The sequence below is a fragment of the Aythya marila genome, assembly GCF_965140915.1.
Source record: "Aythya marila genome assembly, chromosome: 4".
In the NCBI taxonomy this organism is placed as follows: domain Eukaryota; kingdom Metazoa; phylum Chordata; class Aves; order Anseriformes; family Anatidae; genus Aythya; species Aythya marila.
Window position 1 is genome coordinate 41,114,688 of NC_139045.1, and position 23,115 is coordinate 41,137,802.

The following is a 23,115-nucleotide window of genomic DNA, read 5'->3' on the forward strand; positions in this document are numbered from 1 at the left end:
AAAAAAAAAAAACCTGCTTGTTGGGCTTTAATTGATTTTCTGAATTCCTAAACAGCATAGAAGTAACGTCTCATCAGATGACACTGTATGGAGTAGAAAAACCGTTGAAGTCCACTTTGGGTAGCATTTCGTATCTATTTACTGTATCTCATTACACAACACAAATGATTCAACACTTAACATCCTAGCCATGGTATCTCAGCACCATAGTTTGGTTTGAAAAAGCACATCTAGGAACAAAACGCATTTATCATTTGAGTTTAATTTTTTAAATCATGCTTTGTAGTGATTGATGGGATTTTAAAGCTACCTTATTGTGTAATAAAGTACTGATAAACCACATTTTTGTTTAAAATGGGTGTTGAAACTTACATCCACTCTGAAGTCCTCCAGTCTTCTAAATTTACTAAGGTATTCTTGCAGTTTGGGGTCAATGGCTGGTGTTTTGTGCTGAGAGTATTTTAGGTAAGCCCAAAATTTTTCCAGTCCATAAAGCTGACCTAATAATGGAAAAAGATAATTTTACCAATTTACGAAGGTTATAGTTAACTATAGTTAACTATACACGTGCAAGAATTGGGAGATAAGAGGAACAAAACCAAAAGCTGCTCTTGTACTTAGAACCGACCTTATGTAACAAGTCAGTGCCAAGGAATAGGGATCTCCCAGCTAAAGTTACCCTTGTGTGAGCAGTGACTGGGCTGTGATAATTACCAGCTTCATAGTCCCTCTTTGTTTCTTCTTGGAAGTCCTTGAATATTTCTTGCCTGAATTTCTTTTCCAAGCCATAGCTGTAAAATCGAAACAAGCATTCCAATCCGTACCTAAAAGAGAACAAATAGGTTTGAAAAATCTTATCCATACACTCGTATGCATGCAGTTCCTCAAAAGGACCCAAGTTTTCAGTCTCTCCTTGCATGTAAGTAAATGGCTTAGTCTCATTTTTCCGTTCTCACAAAAACCACTTCCTGTTCCAAACAATTTTTATTAACCAATTGTTCAGAAACACCTTTACAAATAAAACTGACTTCAGAACATCAGGTTTGTCACATAGTTTCAATTCACAAACTACACACGCTATACACACATAAGAAATGCAAGACAAGTGCTTCTGTATTTTCAGGATGTGAGACCCACAGCTCCAGCACTTCATGAAGAAACACCTCCGACTGTTTTGGATCTAGCTTCATTCCATACCTCTTAGGTTTACTACTGGAGAGAATAAACATCTGACATCACTCTCCTCTCCTCTGCTACCACTCTCTTTTACAACTCAATCACATGCTCCTTAATCATCTCTGAGCTGAGGTGCACATGCAACTTCATTTTACGTTACACAGAAGCTGTTCACTATCCTCATTAGCTTTGCTGCCACACTGGGAACTTTTTCTTAATCTATTTTTAGAAAGGGGACAAGGGGAAAAACACACACACACACACACAAACACAAAGTCATATTGCCAGAAATTACTCTTACTACATGTATTACTGTTTTCCTTCCACTTCAGAGTTACATCCTTTGCAGACTAATCTGAATTTTTTAGCAGGCATGTGTGAAGAAGTCTGATGTGCACAGCCAAGTGAGGATTAAAAAAAAATAATTAAAAATCAAACTACTCAGGTAAGTGAACTGAGACCGAAGAATGTTTGACTCTGACTTCCAGTGCCACACTGGCCATCGTGTTACTGTGAATGGTAAATTGCATCATACAAATGTACACCCTTATTTGATGGCTGAGTTCATTCAGTCAAAGGATAACTGCAATACCACATGACTGTAGGAAATGATGCAGAGGTTAGAGCTCTTAAAGTCACAGTTTGATCTAGGTAATCAATACAATTTTAAGGAACACTTCATTAGGGTAATTCTCATGCATCAATTCCAACTGCCTGTTTAAAAAAAAAAAAAAAACTCACTTTGTGAGGTGTAAATAATTCACATAACAACACCTGTTAGATCTTGAAATATATATGTACCTCCTTTTCTAGAAAGTGAAAATTGGGCTGGACTGAAGAATGTGTGTATGATTTCTACAGTACTGGATACCATATAAGTATTTGTCAACAACCTAAGTTTTAAGGGTTTAATGTTTTGTTTGTTTTGTGCTACTTTGTGTCAGCCTGCAAATTTGCTAAATGTTAATAAGTAGGTGGTATGAAATTGAATAAGATATTTTTTCTTCTCACTTTTAATGCTAGCCCAATATGCCAATAGCATTTCTTTGAAACATAATTCTGCAATATCAGACAGACAAAAAGAAAACCAGCATTTTTTTCTGTAAGAATCTGGATCAACTTCCCTTTATGATACCATGTCCTCTACTTTTAGCAAAAATAATCACAAAGAAAAGAACAAAACTGGGCCCTCCTTCTGTTCTGCGTTCATCTGTTCCCCCCCTTAAGGGCCTTTTGAAGTTCCTTGTGGTAAATAGATAATTGGATAATCTCAAAGCATAAAGAAAACTCTGAACAGATATAAAAATTATTATTAAAGCCACCTTTGCATCCTAGGGCCTTGTCACTCTGAAGTCTCAGACAACATATCCATACTTTATGATTTCCATAGACAGTACTTCCTCACTTGGCATTCAAAACGTTGGGCTGGCTACCTTGTCTCTTTGGCTAAGAGAAATAGAGGCTGGGGGCAGGAAGAGGGGGAAGTATGTGGAAAGAGGGGAGTAATAGCAAAGAGTTAACAGTGCAGCAGTATTTTTTCTGGTATTTTTGGAAGACAAGCAGTTCAAACAACTTTGATGAGATTAAGATTGTCTTCAGCCATGGAAGGAAAATATTTTTTTCCTTCCTTCATGGGAGCTTTACCAGGAACAGAGATGCCTTGTCACAGACAACAGGTTGCATGGTTCTGTAGAATATGGGACCAATTACAGGACAGGAAATGCTGTAAGTTTAGCTATTTATCAGCAAAGCACAAATACATACAAATGGGTTTTTGGTGTTAAAACAACCTGCACAGACTGCTATTTTAAAGATTTACAAATAGTCAAAGCTAACAATAAAAATGTTCACTTCAGATACACATAAACATTGTAGTCTTTAAAATGACTGGTAAGACCTCAACCAGTTTTTAAGTTGCAAGGAAAAGCTAGTACCTGTAGTGTTCTTTTGCATCATCTAGAGCGAGTTGTCTGAATTCTTCATACATTTTCTTGTTAAAGTGATCTCTCAGAAAAAAGGACCAGAAACGAAAAAGTGTGTTCATTTCTTGGGACTGGCCAATTCCCAACCGTTTCCTCTCTGAAGGGAGGAAAAAAAACACAATTTTTTAAGGTTCTAGCAGAATGTTTTCAAGCGCTTTTTCATTAGTAACACAAACAAAAGATCTTCAAGGAATGTTAATTCTAAACGTTCCAAAAGTATTTCAATTAACATTAACTTGAGGCTTAATCGACTTATTAAGTCAACTAAATATCTTCTCTCAAGTACTCTATTTGTTTTAACCACAAACAATAACACAGAAAATATTTTTGCAAGATGCCAAGGAGTTTGAGGGGATTTTTTTTGGGGGGGGTCAAGGAATTTTAAGTTAAATGGAAATAAAAGATCATAAAACATAAGCAATTTTCTTTTCCCTTCCCAGGAAAAGTTAAGGATAAAGAACAACACAGAGAAAACTGCTATCAGGTGATACCTGGTAACTTCTACCTAAAATTGTAGGAAGTCCATTTAGTGGCTTACCCATTAGGCATCTCCGATGGTATTTGTGGTACACCTGTTGTGTAAAGCCATTTTCCTTTAACAGTTCGTGAGAAGGATGCTGAAATTTTGGTAGAGAATTTGGGGTACACCCGTAACCTCCTGCGAGTGGAGCTCCTTCTGAGGGTGAAGCACTGGAACTGCTGTAGAAGAAACGTTTATATTCCATAAACAGTGCATTTCCCCAGAATCAGTTTTTAACTGTTCTGATCAGTGCAAGCTGTGTCAGAGTACTATGATCACCTAAAAACAATTACAATGTATGCCTGTGCTCCTGGTCATCTGTTTTAGGGTGCACCTCAAAAATCACTTTGTCTTAATATCTTAAAACATGGGCAGTTCTGGATGATGATAGTTAAGCATTACTATAATGCATGATTTGAAATGACCACTGAAAGGCAAACAGAATTACTGAAGTGAGCGTCAGTGCTTCAAGTAATCTTAATGCTATGCTAAAGATGGATCAAAAAAGAACACTATAAGAATAGTTTAGTTAGCTTACTTCCAAATGTATTTATATTCTAGGTTTGTCTTTAGTCCCATTTGCCCTTCTTCCATTGCTCATTCTTACTCCCACTGTATTTATAAATTCTCTTTTATTATAATATATTCCTCCACTAGCAGTGAGAGCCAATGACATTGGAAAAAAAAAAAATCTCTAAAGAAACAGACAAAAACAAACAACTTACCTCACAGAGGAAGTTCTTGGCCTATGGTCTCTGGAATCCATCACCCAACCAACATGGCATTCTAAGGGAGGATTTGTACTGTGTCGTGTTTTTCTTTTTCTTGGAGTCTAAGAAAGTAAATGAAGTATTTATTTCCCTAATTTGATTTCACTTGTTTTCATCTTCTCAAAACAGCATTCTACCAATTTTGTATCTAACACAATATAAAGTCACAACACTCCAGCTTCATAACCTCAAAACTAATCTTAACGTAACAATTTTAACATCTTTAGATGTTACACTTTTTCATCATGGACTTCTAAGAAACATTACAGAGAAAAATCAGAAATAATTTTGTAGAAATAAAAAAAGAATGAATGTGGTAAAATTTTTGAAGAAAACTGCAAGTAAAAATATTTCATTTTTTTCCTTTCCGTTCTTGTTATAAATTATACCCTAGACACAAGTTGTACAGGCTTTTTATGGATTTAAAAAAATACAGTTTTTCCATCTACCTTTACATCAATGGACTGTGCTTCTTTAACAACAGGGTAGAACCTGGGTGTTTTGTTGGGATCCTGTAGCCTCGGGGTGCGAGGGGTTCGTGGAGTGAAGCCAGGGTGAACATGGGGAGATTCTGGAACTACTGTTGGTAGTGATCGAGCCATCACCGCTGTTGGAGGTGCTTCAATACTGACCGAATTACAAGCCAGCTCCTCTACTACATCAGCAAACAGGAAAGAAACACTTAGTTTTCAAAAGAAACAGGCTTTGAAATCTCAAGCTCCTGTACTATATAATATCTTAAAGGTACTTCACTTCAAGTGCATCATCCCCAAAAGGATAATTGAATTAACAAAAAGCACTTGGTACAGACACAGTACAGACTTACTGCTCAAAATATTATGAGATAAATATTTCAAATATCTTAAACTATGAAATAAATATTTAAAACACATCTTCCTTAGAAAATTTAGATCCACTTCTTTGTTTTCTCCCTGTTCTTCTGCATGTATAATGGCAAAGTAAACAACTGTGTGGAAAATAACATTCACAAAACTGTAAACACATCCCTGCTTTTTGGTGAGGTGGTTTTCTTCAACCACTTTAAAGATATTAGCACGTTCCCCAGTATACATTAATAACATCAAAATGCCTTGAAAGATAAGATTTGTAAGATTTAAACATTTTGACTTCTCAGTAAGGTTATAAAGTAGAAAATTATTCTCACTTCCTTCTATCCACATTACCCCTAAAAATTCTGAAATAGAAAATTTTTCACATCGATAGCTCTTGCTTTACATATCATAAATGGCAAGTTACACAAAAGGTGCCTGGTGTTCTATATGGTAACACCAAACCAGAACACTACCTATCGATGATCATATATATCCTGCAAAGTACTACCAGGATCAGCTTCTTCTAATGTAATGGAAACTTACAATACTGATGAACACCTGACAATTTGAGAACTTGGTAAAGAAAAATCCCTTTGAGACTGCTGACTGAACCACTAGCAGAAGCTAAAATACAGGCTTTATTACGGACATTGTAAACAAGAAATATCTATCATTTACCTTTCTCTAACCCTGAAGACCCTGGAGGAATTTCCTCAGTTGGATCAGTGATTGGTTCTGGTGCAAGATTGTCAAACTCTTCCTTACTAATGAGATTTAGCTTCTTAAAGTTCTCAATCTCTTGCTGAATTAGAGAAAACAAAGTGTAAAGAGAACACAATGGTTATCATCCTGAGGAATGGGTGAATTTCTTAAGAGAAAATAAGCCAGAATTCACACACAAGAAATCACACACCGCCAGTATACTTGGTATAATGAAAACGGGAGTCCCTGGATACAACTTAAAAAAAAGCTGACATAAAAAAGACAATATACAACATTCTAATGACCCTACTTGCTAAAAAAAAAAGTTATGCCAACAAATCAGAAAATGGAAGCCAAAGCCATTCACATATAATTTTTTACAGAAGAAACAGATATGACTGAGATCCTGCCCCTTTTGCCAAGACCAAAACAGTCTGTCTTCTGCAGCAATTGTGACAAGGAAAGCAGTTTGGGGGAGCAGATGACCTGCTTCTATGCATAGGCTACTTCTAAAGAAAAGCCAGTACTTGTAAATAATGAAATAATGTTCAATATATATATATATATTTTTATTTTTTTTTGAATGGTAACAAACTGAGGACTGAATTTTACAAGATGAGTGGCAGCATCTCAAATCACTAGTGGTCCTACTCAGCTGAAAGTGGGGTGGGAGATGTGTGCATGTACACAGTATAGGAGAAAAAGTGTTGTTTAAATTGTTAAGAACACCACCACTGCAACAAAGTAATTTCTTTTGCTGTGTGCCATTTCTCACTGTCCTGTTCCAGTTTGCTGATTTTCCTGGGCCATTTTCTTTGTTGTAATAATTGCATATTCTGAATTCCACCTTTACTTCATACTTTCATTCTCAACATTCATTTTTAACTTTGTCAGATCCCTTTTGTACCTTTGTTTTTATGCACAGATAAAGGTCCTTCCCCTCACCATTCAATCATTGGGTAACTTAATATTTTCTGTGTGCTGATTATCTGCTAGTAATACAGCAGCACTGCCTACAGAGACACCACTTACTGGGCTTACATTCACAAAAGAAGTGGTTTCTTCCTAAATCAAGAGCAGCAAGTGACAGGATTGCAGTGTTCCCAGTTGATCTCTGCCTACAAAGTGCTAGAGTTCAACTTGTCTGTATTTTGATAGCTGTTTAATGTACTTAAAAACAAAACCACCAATCTCCTTCCAAAGATTTGAAAGCCTCAAAGATCAGGGGCCCAAAGGTCAAAGATGAAGAAAATTACCTTCATTGTAGTGTCATTTTCACTCTGCTCCATCCACAAGTCTTGTTCGTAATAGTATAAGCCATCATTAATAACTTTAGCAAGTTCTGATGTAATTTTTGCATGACATACATGGTTGCCAGTACGATCTTCACCACAATGTTTTCTCATATATGGTGGCGTCTGTGTTACAATCAAAATCTTGTTTACGTCCTGATCATCAATTTCATAATCTGAATCGCTGTCTGACCAATCAGTAGGTTTATTCTTACAACCTTGAAGCTGTTCCATCTCTTCATCAAACAAAAAATCAAGTTCTTCTTGTTCTTGTTCCTCTGAAGGTGGGGGTGGCTGTTGTTGATCTGACATTTGATCAGGTACAGGAACACATTCCTGAATAAGAGAAGGTGAAGCTTTTTATATTTGAACTAGATAATGATTATCAAAATGGGAGCCAAATAAAACATAATAAAACATTTTCAATAAATATGAGAACAATTCTCAATGCACAATACATTTTTCAATAATGAACAAATACAGCTGTCCATCAGAAAAAACACAGTATTTCCTTTTCATTGTAGCGAGCTTCAGATGAGCTTCTAGAGTGAGAAGTATGCACACTAGCAGTATTACGTTATCAAACATCATCTATATTAAGATGTGAAAAATCCTGCTTTATAGTATAACCTTAAAGTGGGCAGGTCTTGCTTTTTTTTTTTTTTTTTTTTTTTTTTTTTTTTACCTTTACTTTGACTGTGGATGTACGATGCCTCTTCTTCACTTCTATCCAAGGTTCAGAGTCCAAATCAGGCAAACTTGTAGACAATCCTTTAGACATCATCTGAAAATTATTTGTTTCAGTGTTTTCCTTTGGACTCAGCGAGCTTCCTATTCTTGGAGAACTTGGTGCAGACTCTAGCATTGGAAAACAGTAGTTCAAATTCCTGTTGTTTTTGTTTGTTTACTTAAATTATTGCATTGCTCTTTCCTTTAACTGCAGCTACTACTGTTCTACCTCTGGGGTTGAAGTTAGCATTGATCAGCATAACTTTTTGTTTTCAGAGGTAACTTTTCATAGTTCACTCACCATTCCAGCAGAAAACCAATTTAGCAAGTTCTTTACATGAAAATGTATCTAACAGTGAAATAAATCATCTGTTATTCAGAAAACAAGAATTCAGTTATCAGGGATGTGTCTTCTCTACACCATCCACCAGCTCTATGGATGGGTGCTTAGCTCAGTCTTCACTCTTCCCATTCACTTTGAGCCACCATTTTTGTGAAAGATTTACTTGCCAAGTGCTGTCCACAGACAAAGCCATATTCATAACGTGAATGAGATCCCCATCCAAAACCAGGGCGCACCAAATAGAGTTAACTTTCAGCTGCTCTCAGAATGACGTGGATTTCACAACTAACTTACGATTACTTCTACTACTATTGGTAATACTAAAGGACTATAGGTCATCATAATTTATTCTGGACAACAGTCACAGCCATAGCACATAGAAAACATTTTTATTTACCTCATTACCAGCCGTGCCAGCCCCATGACTTGGCAACTGTATGGTTGCCAGGGGTATCAGCTGCAGAAGCCATTACCAAATGCACAATTTCTATTATGAAACCAGTATTAAGAGGAAAACTTCCTAAGCTAGATTGACAGCCCTAAACTTAAGTTTCTGTAAGATAAATCCTTTACCAGTATGAGAGCCAAAAACTTGTCCTGGTATGAATTCTGGACAATTGATGAGCTGAGAAAAGTCCGTCCGTGGCAGACTGCATGGAGGAGGACCTGGAATTGGCCACTTCTCTGGATCAACCCTTTTTCTTATCCTCTGATCCACCGTTTCAACTTCTGTGCTGTCCTTCAGGGCCTGTAGGACAAACATATTACAACTTTAAAAAAAAAAAAAAACAGGTACATATCCAGCACCTTCTTAGGTCCGGGGAAAACAATTAACTCTTTACATAGTAATTAATAAAGGAAATTCAAGCTTTTGTGCTTGTTTGCCAACATCACTCTATTTTTTTTAGTACAGGTGTTGGTAACCTTTTCAGTCCAAGAATATCTACCCAAATTGTGTTTTCATTTCAAGTACCACTTCCTGCCGCTTCCCAATATGCGACCTCTTTCTCGTGTGAGGGCACTAAACCCACCTTTTTCTAGCTCTCCTATTCACACTGCTACTTCCCCAAACTAAACCCCAACTCCATGTATTTTCTTCTTCATTCTAAACAGAGCTAAAAGACTGTACAGAATCGGCATGGTCGAGGTTGGAATGGACCTCTTGAGATTGTCTAGCCCTCCTGCTGAAGCAGAGTCAACCATTTTCAGCAAGTTTTTGAGCCAGGAATGGAGACCCCACAACCTCTCTGGGCAACCTACACCAGTGTTCAACCAACCCACAATATGTTAAAAAATAAAAATAAAAACATAAATAAATAAAAGCAACAAGTATTTTCAAGTATTTTTCCAGTATTTTTGCAAGCATTTTTCCTTTCTGATGTTAACATGGAGAAAGATACAGGAAGTAAGACCCTTGTACTTCAAAGTAGTTGAAGTATAAAAAGATAATTTTCATTTCTCAGTCTAGGTCTCCACAAACGCTTGCAAATGTGTTGCCTATTTTAGATCTTACAAAAGAATGCTTCCAGTATTTCTTGGACTGGCTTATTTAAATGTGACTTAAGGTAACTACATAACAGCAAGGCACTCCTCTGATGAGCAACATGCCAGAAAGGCTCCTACCACACCTGAATGAGTCTGCTACAGGGCAGAAAAGCATCTCCCTGCAGCAGCATGCCAACAGCTGGCTCAGGGACCAGGCAATGCAGTTAATGACAGGGTCAGCAGGGAGTTGGCATTTATCTTATCAGAGTCAAGGGAAATAACACAATAGGAGCCAAACAGCAAGTGAATTGTGGAGAACAGTTTCCACTTTTTTTGCTTGCCAGCAGGGTTTACAATTTGGACAGCCTTGCTATTGAAAAAGTACCTCTGGACCTGAGGAAAATATTATTGCCACTGAAGGCATATAGCATAGTTCAGGAACATACTGTTAAAGTTACTTCAGCTTTGCAAAGTGTGTTATGATGTAATTTAGACTCATTCTAGCCAAAGAACAGACATCTGTAACAGCTGTCCCTCAACATCTCCTCCCCCCTTTTGTAGCTGAACTCCCAGAATGTTTATGAGCAGCAAAATTAAGCACTTCATGCAGCATTCTGCTCTCAATTTGAATGGGAACATGCAGAAATCCATACCAAAAAAAATCCAAAACTTTTCCTTTTATAGCCTGTTTACAGGATCCTTGTCATTACAAGCAGAGAGGATTTCTTTTTAACTTCGTAGTGCTGAATTTAAATGGCAGTATAAAATTAAGCTAAGCAAATTCCTATGCACATACTTATCAATTATTTTACCTCCAAAATAAGCATAGCATTTGTAGTCAGAGCTTGCACCCGGTGGAAGCTAGCAATCAATGAAACAGGCAGAAATCCTTGTTGGTCCATCTTTCTCCTCAGAAAGAAGTCTCTTTCCAAGTTTTCTGTGCTGAAATAATACTCACTAGAGGAAAAAAAGAAAAGATGCAAATATGAACCTATTGTAAATTTAAAAAAAAAAAATCCTAAAACAGTAACCTAGATATTCCTTATTAAAGTCTTCCACTAAAAATAGAGCATATTTTGTCACCAGCAAAATTGTTCTTTCAACAGGTATATTACTATAAGCAAAACTTACAGGAATAGCATGCATGCTCAACATCTTAACAACTTTTGATCCAGTACTGCACACAGGGATATAAATCAAAGCCTCATTGCAACATTCACATATATGAACTGCATAAGGAAAGACTATGCTCCATTTCTTTCACCCATTCCCCTTTATTACTTACATGACCAGAAGGCAACAACATTCTCTTAGCCTCCATATATATGAAGGACAACTACTGCTTACAGTCAGGGCATAAGTTATTCCCATACAGCAGTGTCAGTGCACCTTCATCCTCAACTGTATCTTTTCTTTTCTCAGTTTCCAGTACATTAGAAGGTTTAATTTTCCTATCTGAGTGTTGAGGCACATATATACACTCTGAACCATTACTTCAAGCATGCTTGTGGGAAGACGAGAGAACAAAAAGAGTAATTTTGTATTGTTCACGAAACTGCACCAAACAGCACAACAGTTCATGAAGAAAGGTAAAGTCTAAAAGAATAAAAGATACTTAGTGGGTAAGGAGAACAGGAACAATGACCATTAATGAATCTGACAATACCATAGAACAAGAGAGACAAGGGACAGAGAAATAGCAGAAACACATCGTCTTAAAAAACAAAGTTGCTGTATGAAATGCTACAGTTGTCAAGATGTTTTATGCTTAGTGATGAGAAAAAGTAAAGAATTCAAATCATGATCTGACACAGAAAGCAAGGGAATGAGAAAACAACCTATGAAAAAATAATGGAAAAAAAAATAATGACAACTAAGATCTAGGCCTTTCACAGGGTTTACAAATCATATCATAATTTGGCATACTACATCCAAGGAATAGTACTACTCATCAGGTTCAGGAAAAAGGAGGTAGTGAAATATTTAATGGAGAGATGAAGAACAATTAATGTTCCGTGACTTAAAAACAGAGGTAGTGAAAAATAAAACAAGACAGCATTAAAACACTGAGGGGGAAAAAAAAAAAAAAAAAAAAAAAGAAAAAACACATGCAAATATAAAGTTAATTCTAATTCCAGCAAAGAATAAAATGCTAAGTGTCTCCACTGAAGTTGGGCTCAAGGCCAACCAAAAGGAGAGGACTGTGATGCCATCATTGACCCAAGGAGAAGCTTGATACCATTTCTTTTTAAAAGTTTTGGTAGCTACAGAAACTTGAAGCAAAAGCTGTCTATAAGAAACACTCAGCTCCAAGACCGAATGAATGCAAAACCCTTGAAGTTGGGCAATAAGATGTATGACAGATGAAAACTGCCATTAATTCATAGCAAACAGAGAAGAGAATAACGCTTTCAGAGAATTAAGCTCTTACTCAGAACTAAATGAGTTGATCAGTGAAGCAACTGTGCACAAAAGTTTCTTTCAAGAATATTCTATTTACTGTTCTGAACCGCTATGTTTCTTTTCCCCTCCCAATCTAGAAGATAAACAAGTACAAAAGCCATATCAACGTTGTACTAATGTTACCTTTACAGGCATACAGTAAAGGTAAAATCTTGTATTGATTCACCTAGTTAAAAATTCCACAAGCAGAAATGGACAATGACTGAACTCGACTCAAACTGCCTCACTTGATGGCCATCATTCTAGAAAAAGGAATTTGAAAGAACATTAATCATAAACAAAGACAACGCACAAGTTTGCTTCAAGCAGAGGGAAAAATCTGAACACACACATACACCCTCCAGCTTTGCTTTTCCTTCTAATTTTCCTCAGAATCCTTTTATTCTTGAATTGATGCATATTTGGATGCGCATCCAAACTTTTATTTATTTGCTTTTAAAAGAAGAGGACTTGAACAGAGATCTACTGTATATTGCAGACTGAGGAGTTGTTAGGCACTGAAATTTTTCAGGCTATTTCAGTCTATAATTAAAAGTTTTAACGATATTGTATATGTAGTATAAATATTCCTCTTGCACATCAAGCTGGTTCTTGGGACAAGCATAAACTTCCTGATAGGAGCATACTTCTTACAGTAATTAAAAATCAACTCAGCTGGACACAGTTTCTAACATTTTTCCCTATTAAGCAGGTAAACACTTCTAAAATTCAGCAATAAGCTACTGAAAACATTCTCACTTCTTTGATATATCCTCACTTATCTTGGACTCCATAAGGAACTCCAACACCTAACAATTCCGGGTAGCATTACTTTGTTATACTTCCTTCTTTGGCATAGTCACTTCAATATTTTAGAACTCAGTTACGAAAGACAGACCAAACCACCTCCATCGAGAGGCTAATAATATGCAACTGATGAATACAGTCAGCTTCCCATTGCTTTTGTAATACGAGAAATGGACAACACTTTTTTTTTTTTTTTTTTTTTTTTAAGGAGCATGAAAACAGTGAAGCTACACTCTAAACCTGCACAAGAATCTCTCTCTCTGTCATGAGAAGTTAACTCCATAACCAAAGTGTAGGTTTTAACCAGACAAGCAACCGATGGCTTTAGTTAGCCAGCCATGCCAAGTCTTTCATGGACACCTGCCAACCTCTTTTTGCTAAAATAAAACACAAATATAACCAGAAGTCAGATGTGACCAATGCTGTAACTGACATTTTTCTCAGCAGAGGGGGACATCATCATGTCCTACCTTAGAAGGTCTGGATTCTACACTGCATGCCCAGAAATCTGGCCAACAGTGGAGTGTCTGTGCTCCTCCCTCACTTGTCTGAGGACAGTGGAGGCCGATTATCCTGACATGGGGGTACATGTCCACTGTCAGGTCTCATAAGGGCCTGGCAGCAAGAGTAACAAAAAAGACTGCAATAGAAGCTTTGAAGTTGATAGCCACATGCCACATACTTTCTGCCCTTAAAGAGGCCTTTTTCTTCCTTTTTGCGTCAACTGTAACAAAAGAAGCAAGAATAAAATAAGCAAGTTGCTTTATGGGATACAAGGGCAATAAAAAACCACCACAAAGGCATCACAGAGAAATGCCGTTGCCAAGTACAGAAGATGAAATATCAGCCAGTGGTGGAAACTGTCTCTTTAAAATGAACTAGTGGTTTCCAGGCCCTTTTTGACATGTCTCCTGGTGATAATCAGTCTTCCAGATGGTTTCTCATTCCTAATGGTGTACACGAGAAAGTAAACATTTCAGATTATTGAAAAATCAAGTATCATTGCAAAACTGCTCTTTCAGTTGAATGTTTCAAGTGAAACACTCTGAGAACATAAAACTAACAAGACTTCTCAAAATGAAATTGAGAGCAAATAAGGGGAAATTCTAGCTACATCGCCCAAGAAGAGCTTTATAGGCAAACAGACCAACAGCACTCAAAAACACGAGCTCAGAGACATCGTAACTCAATTACATGACAACATAAAAATAGTGCTATTTACCATAAATCAAGAAGGTATATGAATTAGAGCACGCTACAGCACAAGATGCAAAACAGCTTCCTTAAAATTCCTCCCCGTCACTCAAGCTTTTCCACCCCGCTTGTGAATAAGTTCTAACAGACACTGCTAACCATCAGATCAAAAAGAAATTGGAAAAGTCTTCATCTGCACCATTTTATGGATGATAACTCACTTCAAAGTGTTTAATCCTCATCTTAAATTGATCTCTAAAAATGTTTGTACTTTAAACAATCTACGTACATTTGACGTTTTATATATTCTTTGAGAAGCGTTTCATCCACAGAATACATCTGCACTCCTGTTCCATCATCGTAGTAATACATCATACTAGCACTAAGCTCAGGTTGAAATGCTTGGTCAGTTCTTTCTCCATACAGTTCTTGATAACCAGTTGAGTAATATTCAACGTTCACTTCAAAATAAAGGAGAAAGGAGAAAAGATGAAAATTATTAAGGTCGGTACACAGACATCTTAAGACACAAACATGACACACAGCGCTACTTTGTGATTTGCTTCCAACACCTGATTTAAAACAAACAAAAAACCTACTCAAGCTACTTAACTAGATTAAGCTACAAAATATATGTTTCACAACCACTCTAACTTCACATGAAAGCATTAATATTATAAGCGTAGTTTTAAAATGTCTGCTAAGCATTTATTTCTTTGCATACTTCTAGGGTTTCCTCTGCCTCGTCCTCTTCCTCTGCCTCGTCCTCTTCCTCTGCCTCTGGAGAATCCTCGAACACTGCCACCCTCACTTCTCACGCTGCACACTTCATCGTGATCATCTCTCCTTTCTCTATCACGACGCCAATCTTTGAAAGAAAAAAGCATAATACAACCATAATTAAATATCACGGTATAATCAAGTAGTCTGTGATTTATTCCTAGGTGTTAACACAAAACATTGCACTGAGAAGTGTCCCTCACTACCTTTTGGTTGCTCAGAAAGGCTGAAGGAAATGACACTGCAGAATACACAACTGGCGTCAACACAGAGCTCCCAGCTTGTGCCCAGGCAACCCGCCAAGACTCAGCCATGCTGGCTGGAAGCAGAAGGTCAGATCTGAAGCTTCAAGGGTTAAAGAGGAAGGTTTGCAGAGCAGTGCCTAAGGGTGAGTGGGCAGGAGCTGCTAGCAATAAAAGAGCAAATGAGCTTGTCTGGCAGTCAACCTCAAATGCTTCTGAAGCAACTGGACGCTCTCATGCCAGCTCAGGGATCACAATACCTATGATGGGCATGGGATAGGAATGTGTGATCATGCAATTCTCCTTCCAGGCATGATAATGCACTCTGCTGCTGTGGACAACTCCCAGCACTTACGGCAAGCTACAAAGAGCTGCTAGCTCTTGATAATCCTGCTCTGGGGAGGATTTCCAAGGGGGAACCTCCCTTTTGTTCCCAGAAGCAGCCATCTGCCACTCCCCTGACTCAGCCTTTTTAACAGCAATCTTTATTCTCTACGCTTGCCCCCAGACAGAGCTTCTACCTTAAAGAATTTTTGGTTTTATGTTTTTATTAACACATGCAAATCTAAGATGGTTCTGTAATAATCAGTGTAAGTGTTTCATTAATAAATGTGTGGGTTTTGGCGGGGCAGTGGAAATAGAGAAGAAAGGAAGGAAAGCAAGCAGGTCCACGCAGACACCAGGCCTTGACTCCACTCACCACAGGATGGCTATAGTTCTCCTCACCTGACCTGGCTCATATGAGGAAGTGAAGCCCTCACACACACCCTCATATCCTTTCTTTCTTTCTTTCTTTCTAACAGTCTTTGGGACTTCTATCTTTATCCAGTCAACCTTGCTGTAAGTATATTTAAATTGTAATTGGCTAATCTTCCAGATTCAGGGGGAACCCACTGTCAGAAGAACAGCTGGGGACACAGACCCTATCTGATGAAATTGAGAGGTGCTAACTTGAACAATAAAATTGTATCTTTAGTCTTTTGTTATTAGGAATCCTATTTTACTAGTAACTATTTCTAAGGAAGCTTGCAACAACATACGTATGCTTGTACATTCAAGTTCCTCTATTTTATCTTCTGTCAAGTATGACTCTGAATTTAGGAATATCATAATCTGCATGTGCCTATCATTGGGAATTTGGACCCCAGCCTCTGAGCTCACTACCCTCAACCTTGGAGATTCCAAATGTGGCACTGTTTGAAATATTTCCCCAGATCAATTTCATTTTTGCATTGAGTGTCCCTGTGTCTCCTAGACGTGTGCAAAAGTCCTGCAAAACACTTTCAAGAGCTAACACTGTATTTAAGCCTAAGCACTTTTTTTCCTTTGCTTTAATGCATATAGACAATGTTCCCAAAGAACGGGGGACATTTTATGTTCTCTCACACTGAAACTGATCTTAAATGACTAGAAACTTGAGACAGAATTTATGCTACAAGTTTCTGGTCATTTGACCATGCAGTTCCTGAGAAATAATTGCTGGAGAAAAGCAATACACTAATAAAAATCCTCCCCCTGCCCCCTTGCATTCTTCAGACATCCGGATCACACCCTTGTATCAACGTTCCTAAAATGACTCCATAAACGAATCTCATCTCAATAGCGTCCAGCATTTATCGTGATAATGAGCAAAACATTAAATTATTAACGTACATTGTGATTCTAAACTTAATTGCAAATATACAAACCAAAGAATTAAGAGTGTGACTAAGATATCTGCCTTCTCATAAGCAATGTTCAGAACACCTGAAGATCAGAGGCAGTACCAGCTGTGATGCTTCATCCCCTCTGTTATGCTCATACAGCTTTTTGCAAGACCATGCTGAGAAATAGGTTGTGGAAGTGGTCCAACTTAAAGGAGAAAATGGCATCAGAAGAATTGCCAAAGCAGAATTCAAAGGGTAATTCAATAAGTAACTGCTCTGGCAGCAACAAGCTGTTGGAACAGGAATAGAGCAGGACAGAACAGCCACATTATGAAAATATTATCAGACTTTCTGCATTGTGAAACTGTGGCCCAAGACTTAGTAGTTAGCCACAAGGATAAAAATATATGACACTGCACCAGCATATACTGTAAAAATGCTGTTTCCAAGCTCTTGTACTCAGCAGAGTCAATGACTGAGACATTGCAATTCTGATGAATATGCAAAGAGGTTTAAGAAATTAACAGTAAGTTTTAAACAAAACTTTCTAACTTAAAATTCAAACATCAAACTACACTGCAATTTATTTGTTTTTAAACATTATTGGCAAATATTAAGAGTAGGGGTTTTGTGGTTTTTGTTGATTTGTTTAAGTACTAGCAAAGTCAAGTTTCAACATAAGCTGCAAATCTAACACCTACTCTCGTGATATTATCCATCAGAAAGGGAAAAAAAAGAGCAGCATAGCACTTCCAATGTGTCTCACTCCCTCATTTGCTACAAACCAAAGAGATTGAAAACTACTTACTTCTTGTCTCATTCCGTCTGTTGTTATGAGGTATTAACTTGTTTGTTTCCAGCTGAGATCTTGAGCTACTTCGAGAGCCTGGTCTTTCTTGACTATCTGACCGTACATCATCCAAGTGAAGTGGCAGCCATTTCTGCTTGTTACCTTGAAAAGTTAATATTTTAGTCTTAGTTATAGTACTGATTAAAGTTTCAGGTCCTGTTCCAGATCCTATATAATTCTTCTTGTAAAACTATTAATAACAGTTAATTTCAATGTTTAAGAAATAGGAAAAGCATTGTATTTTTAGGATATAATGACTAAAAATAATAAATGCAGTAAACAACTTCTCAAGCTGAAAGGTAAACTTACTTTAAGCAAAGAAAATGAAAGTGAGTTTATATTTTATTAACAAACTTTTAGATGTAAGCTCCATTACCAAGAATTTACAGCTACAAGTACGACTAAGCATCAAATACACATACAATAAATTCATGACTGTATAATTTCACAATTTGCATATGAAACATAAGGTAAAAATTAGCGTATCAAGTTAAGCACTGAAATAAAGATTTCAATCACCAACCTAAGCACTGAAATAAAGATTTCAATCACCAACTGTAAAAATTTTCCTGAGAATTTAGCTGTGGCTCAGTATTTTTACATCAAGATATTCCGATTAAATTCATGAATAGGCATCAAAAATGATTAGCAAAACCATATTTTTTTGAAGGCTGTCTTAAAGTATCCTCTAACCATTTACTTAGTGATAATATTTGCTGTTCTACACTTGATTGGTATCATGGCTTCATATCTTTGTAGCCAGGAAACATAAGCAAACACATAACATGCATAATCCACACTGGGGAAAAACACGGTTTGTACTTGTGGAATGCTTTGCTTTAAATTTTCACATAGACTGAAATAATTAAAAGCACTATAGCATTTTTTTTTAAATACATACTTTGCAAGATTAACAAATCTAATCAACAAAGGTATTTAGGATCTGAAAATATTCCAGCAGGGAGTCAAGAAATAAAGCATCTGATGGCAGAAATATACAACTACCTCAGTTCTGTCCTTGGCCCCACTCAAGTTTACTGACCAAGACAAACTGAGGTTTGTTTCTTATTTTTTATGCAGTAGATTGGATCAAGGGGAAATGACTAACCTGGTTTAATTCTCCAGCAATCTTTTCTAATAGCAAAATATGAAAATTAAAGTAAGATGCATAGTATGCATATGCATACATACATGTACATATATGTATGAAGTTATACGAACACAGTTCTGTCTACTCAGTAGATAAAGATGTGAGACACCATAATGGAATGAGAACATGATATTCTGGAGATTCTCTGTCAGAGCTACTCACATCTCTAAGAGATGAACTGAACCCAGAATTACTACTTAACTAAACAGAACACTCCAAAACCTGAAAAAGAAGGCTTGTTTTAAGCTTCCTAACATATATATATAACACAATATAACCTGTTATCACCTGGAAATTGAAAAACAAAGTTTCAAGTCATTAAACTAGAATTAATGTAACTGTATCAAAGATGAATTATTGCTTTACATGTAGCACCTAGACCAACCTTTTTTCCTTTGATTATTAGTTTGACTTTCATCTTCGCTGATGTTATCTCCTGGAACTTCTGGCTTTGCCTCCAGGTTGTCCTTGGTTCCATTATTGCCTTTTTGATCAGATTTCTCCTCCTTGTCTTTTCTATTTGTTGGCTTCTTGTTGTGACTTACAGTCTTACACTGCAAAAGATACTGGTAATTATTTCTGACAGTACAGCTACCAATAGCAAAACATGCAAGTTTCCTTTTACGTATTGAAATTCCTTTACTATTAGCTGTTCCCAATATCTTCAGGAGGGTGAGTTTTAACAACGGTGTTTTGCAGAGTCTCATTTTACATAGCTGTATTTTCTACTAGTCTGGAAAGACTATAAACAAGAATTTAGATGGATAGAAGTACTGTTTTGGTTTTTAAACTGAAGATGTAGAATTGTGGAACGCACAACAATCACGTTTCCCTGCCTCAAAACTGACATTCATCCCATGGGAAAGAAACACTACTTTACTAGTACCTACTGTTCAGACTGATTATCTTTAAAAAGCTGTTCTTACAGAATATTGAATGTATTGCCTATGTGACCTTCTGACTTACCAATCCCAAAAGCATGCCAAGTGTCCATGTAAACTATAAGGAGCCACGGTTCTTAGAATCATGGAATCGTTCAGGTTGGAAAAGACCTCTGAGATCATCTAGTCCAACCCCTGACTTAGTACTAAAGTCCACCACTAATCCATGCTGAATTCTACATCTACATGTTTCTTGAAGACCTCCAGGGATGGTGACTCAACCACTTTATAGTTGACACTGGGCAACCTATTCCAATGTCACACAAACCTTCCAGTAAAAAAATAAAAAATAAAAATCTCCTAATATCCAACCTAAGCTTCTTAACTCTGCTGATTATGTTTCATTAAATCAGAACATAAACCAAAGACCAGAGGATGCAGAAGTGTATGACTAGTTCTTTTTCTCCACATCAGAATACGCCATTTACTGGGACCTGTTTGCCTCTGAATAGTGCCAGCGTACTGCAGATCATCACTTCTTGGAAATCCCATAAAATAGCAGGTTTCAAAGAAGGCAAAATAAACAGCCTTTCAGCAAATAGTGTAAAACTTCATTTTTGCAGAAAACAGCAAAATTAAACTTCACAAACATTTTTGCCAAACAAAAAGAATTCTCTTATGTTGTGGAGACTGCTTTGAACTTGCTGGAATACATATAGTAGATACTGCGGTACTATCCCATATCCCACAATTAATTTGACTACAAAACCTTCCCTTAGACAAATCAACTGAGATTAAGTACAAAATAAACGTTATTTGGTTTAACAGACCCTACATGAATTTCTGTGATTAAATTCTCACACATCCAAGTCAGCAAAAGGTTAATTAACATCTATGCAATACAATCTAGACCATCTGGTAAAGCAAAAAATCATTAAAAATACTCTTAAAGCAGACTATTTCAGAAAATATCATATAAGTATATTCTTTTGCAACGTGATTAATGTATTGATCTCATCCACTTTGGTTAGTACTGTGCAGATGTTATTTATCATATCAAAATTAAACACAACCAAGTAGACATTAAAGCACTGTGGTATTACAGACAGCATGAAGACATGGGTACATGTTTTTCTAAGTCACCAAATTAAATATCTCCCACCCTCAAAAAAAAAAACAAAAAAAAATATGCTAAAATAAGCATATTCTAGACTTGGTCATAAATCAACATTAGCATTTAAAAATATTATTACAAGGATATAAAATGTAATTCTTTCAATGCTACTCAATCCGTCAGAGCTAGGCTTGGTAGATCCTCTCCTTCTGTGAGGACCGGAATATTACCAGTAGAGAATATAATGTATCCTTTATGATATTGATCACCCACTATCCTCCTGTGAGCAGTGGCAGTTAAAACATCTCAACAATTGACAGGAATATTGGTGATGGAAGAGCTTACAAATACTAAAGAAAAATCAATTTGAGGCTCTTACACAAATCCTAAACCTCCATGGGGTATATACACACACTACAATATTTTAACTGGCATTTCAGCAACCAAATGACTGTTAATTTATTTGAATCTAATCTATTCAGATTTTGAAGATTCTTCTAACAGTTTCAAAGATCTTCTCTGAGATCCTGTAGAACAAGATACCAGAAGCAGCAAATTCTACCTAGAAGAAAATGTACTGCTGTGACAAATCTACAGATATCTAGAATTTTGACCTGCCACATGAAATGCCTTGTTAGACACCTGTGGATGTTTTGTTGCTGATACGACAACAAGGTGTAACTTACTCAACCGGGGGAGAGAGAAGATGTTAGATACTAAGCCCACAGGACAAATGAACAAATCTTCTGGTTTCCCTCACCAAGAAAACAGTCTAGCATCACAAGGATGATGCTAGAACTAAAGCAAAGACCAAAAATGGTACCACATAGCTTAGAATAATCTATACTTCATTGTTTCAAATAATACAGCATAAAAGAGATCTAAGATATGTTATATACTTACCACTTGAGATAAAAGTAAAAATTTGATAGAATTGATGCTAAGGACAGTCAACAGGAAAATATATCCTTACTCCATCCCCACTCCTCTGATAACTCCCAGGGCAACTTTGCACAAAGCATGCCAGGCACAAGGGAACACACCATCTACACAGTCCCAAAGAATGCATACTGGCCTTCTTTCTTGTCTGTTCACAAACTTCCAAAGGAGAGGAAAATGGATATAGAAGCTTGAAAATGGTGGAGTAAATACGGCACCATTTTTATTTACATGTCTACACACACCAGTTAAGCTAAGAAGAATGTGTGTGCGCATGAGCTTGTGAAGGATTCAGAAATTCTCATACCAATACAGAGAGTCAAGCACAGACCAGAATTATTGACAACACTTCTGCTGAAACCTGAGAACACCCAAAGTACATTCTGAGGGAAATAATATTAATCACAGCAGCCAACATGATTTTTAATAAAACAATAACGGGGATAACAAAGAAAACTTACTTCATTGTTTGCTATTTCACTTGGTGTTGGCCAGTTTGTGATATCACCGAAGTCACCAGTCTGCAAAGACAATACACAGGTTATACTACTTCTTCAATTTATTCCTATTTAACACATGGAAGATGTCTGTCATAACTCAGATGGCAAGACTACACCTTTGAACAAAATTGCCAGAAACAGCAATTCTTAAAAAATTGAGAAATACAGCAGAAAACAAGCAGCTTTTTAAAACAGAGTATGTTCAACTGTAGAAACAACCAATCATTGCAGTTACATTCAGATCACGGTACAACACATCTTACCTATCTTGTACTAACAACTGTCTAACAAATGCCTTCATTAAGAATGTATTAAGTGGGCATGGCCAAATACAGATGCCCAGCAAGCAAAGCTTTCTTCATTCTATTATTAAAACAAACTAACAGAGATTAAGACTTAAGTACACAGAAAACAATGTTCAGATTAAATGTTGTCTTATACACACCTCCCTACACAATTTAAAGGCATCTACCACTTTACAAGCTTTTTAGCTTTTGGAAGACCTTTGAACACTGTGTTTTCACAGTCTAAGAAAGCGTAACTGTATTTTTTCTTATTTTTTCAGTAGAAGGGTTCAATGTCTCCCGTTACAATGAATTTGTAACAGACCATAAAGCATAATACACAGATAGGATTTCTGATACCAACCTATCATCTCTTGTGCTCAAGTGGTGTTGTTTCACTGAAGGCACTTCCATTTCATATAATCCCATCACTTTTTTTTCTAAAACAAGAGTG

General features: G+C 36.7%; 1 protein-coding gene across 3 annotated transcripts in view; it reads right to left on the reverse strand.

The window, feature by feature from the left end:
* LARP1B (La ribonucleoprotein 1B) overlaps window positions 1–23,115 on the reverse strand; it is a 33,629-nt gene that overhangs the window by 2,151 nt on the left and 8,363 nt on the right. For 2 of the 3 annotated variants that reach the window (XM_082759704.1, XM_082759703.1), the window contains exons 3-18: window positions 22,339–22,398; window positions 19,329–19,497; window positions 17,752–17,895; window positions 15,000–15,143; window positions 14,565–14,736; window positions 10,645–10,789; window positions 8,921–9,095; window positions 7,961–8,133; window positions 7,240–7,611; window positions 5,960–6,083; window positions 4,898–5,103; window positions 4,404–4,510; window positions 3,697–3,857; window positions 3,111–3,255; window positions 715–824; window positions 373–500 (exon numbers count right to left, since the gene is read on the reverse strand). In XM_082759704.1, the coding sequence (XP_082615830.1) occupies window positions 373–500; window positions 715–824; window positions 3,111–3,255; window positions 3,697–3,857; window positions 4,404–4,510; window positions 4,898–5,103; window positions 5,960–6,083; window positions 7,240–7,611; window positions 7,961–8,133; window positions 8,921–9,095; window positions 10,645–10,789; window positions 14,565–14,736; window positions 15,000–15,143; window positions 17,752–17,895; window positions 19,329–19,497; window positions 22,339–22,398 (2,535 nt within the window). Of the gene's footprint in view, window positions 1–372; window positions 501–714; window positions 825–3,110; window positions 3,256–3,696; window positions 3,858–4,403; window positions 4,511–4,897; window positions 5,104–5,959; window positions 6,084–7,239; window positions 7,612–7,960; window positions 8,134–8,920; window positions 9,096–10,644; window positions 10,790–13,551; window positions 13,790–14,564; window positions 14,737–14,999; window positions 15,144–17,751; window positions 17,896–19,328; window positions 19,498–22,338; window positions 22,399–23,115 lie in introns of those variants that run through there. The other variant, XM_082759705.1, reaches the window with a different exon arrangement.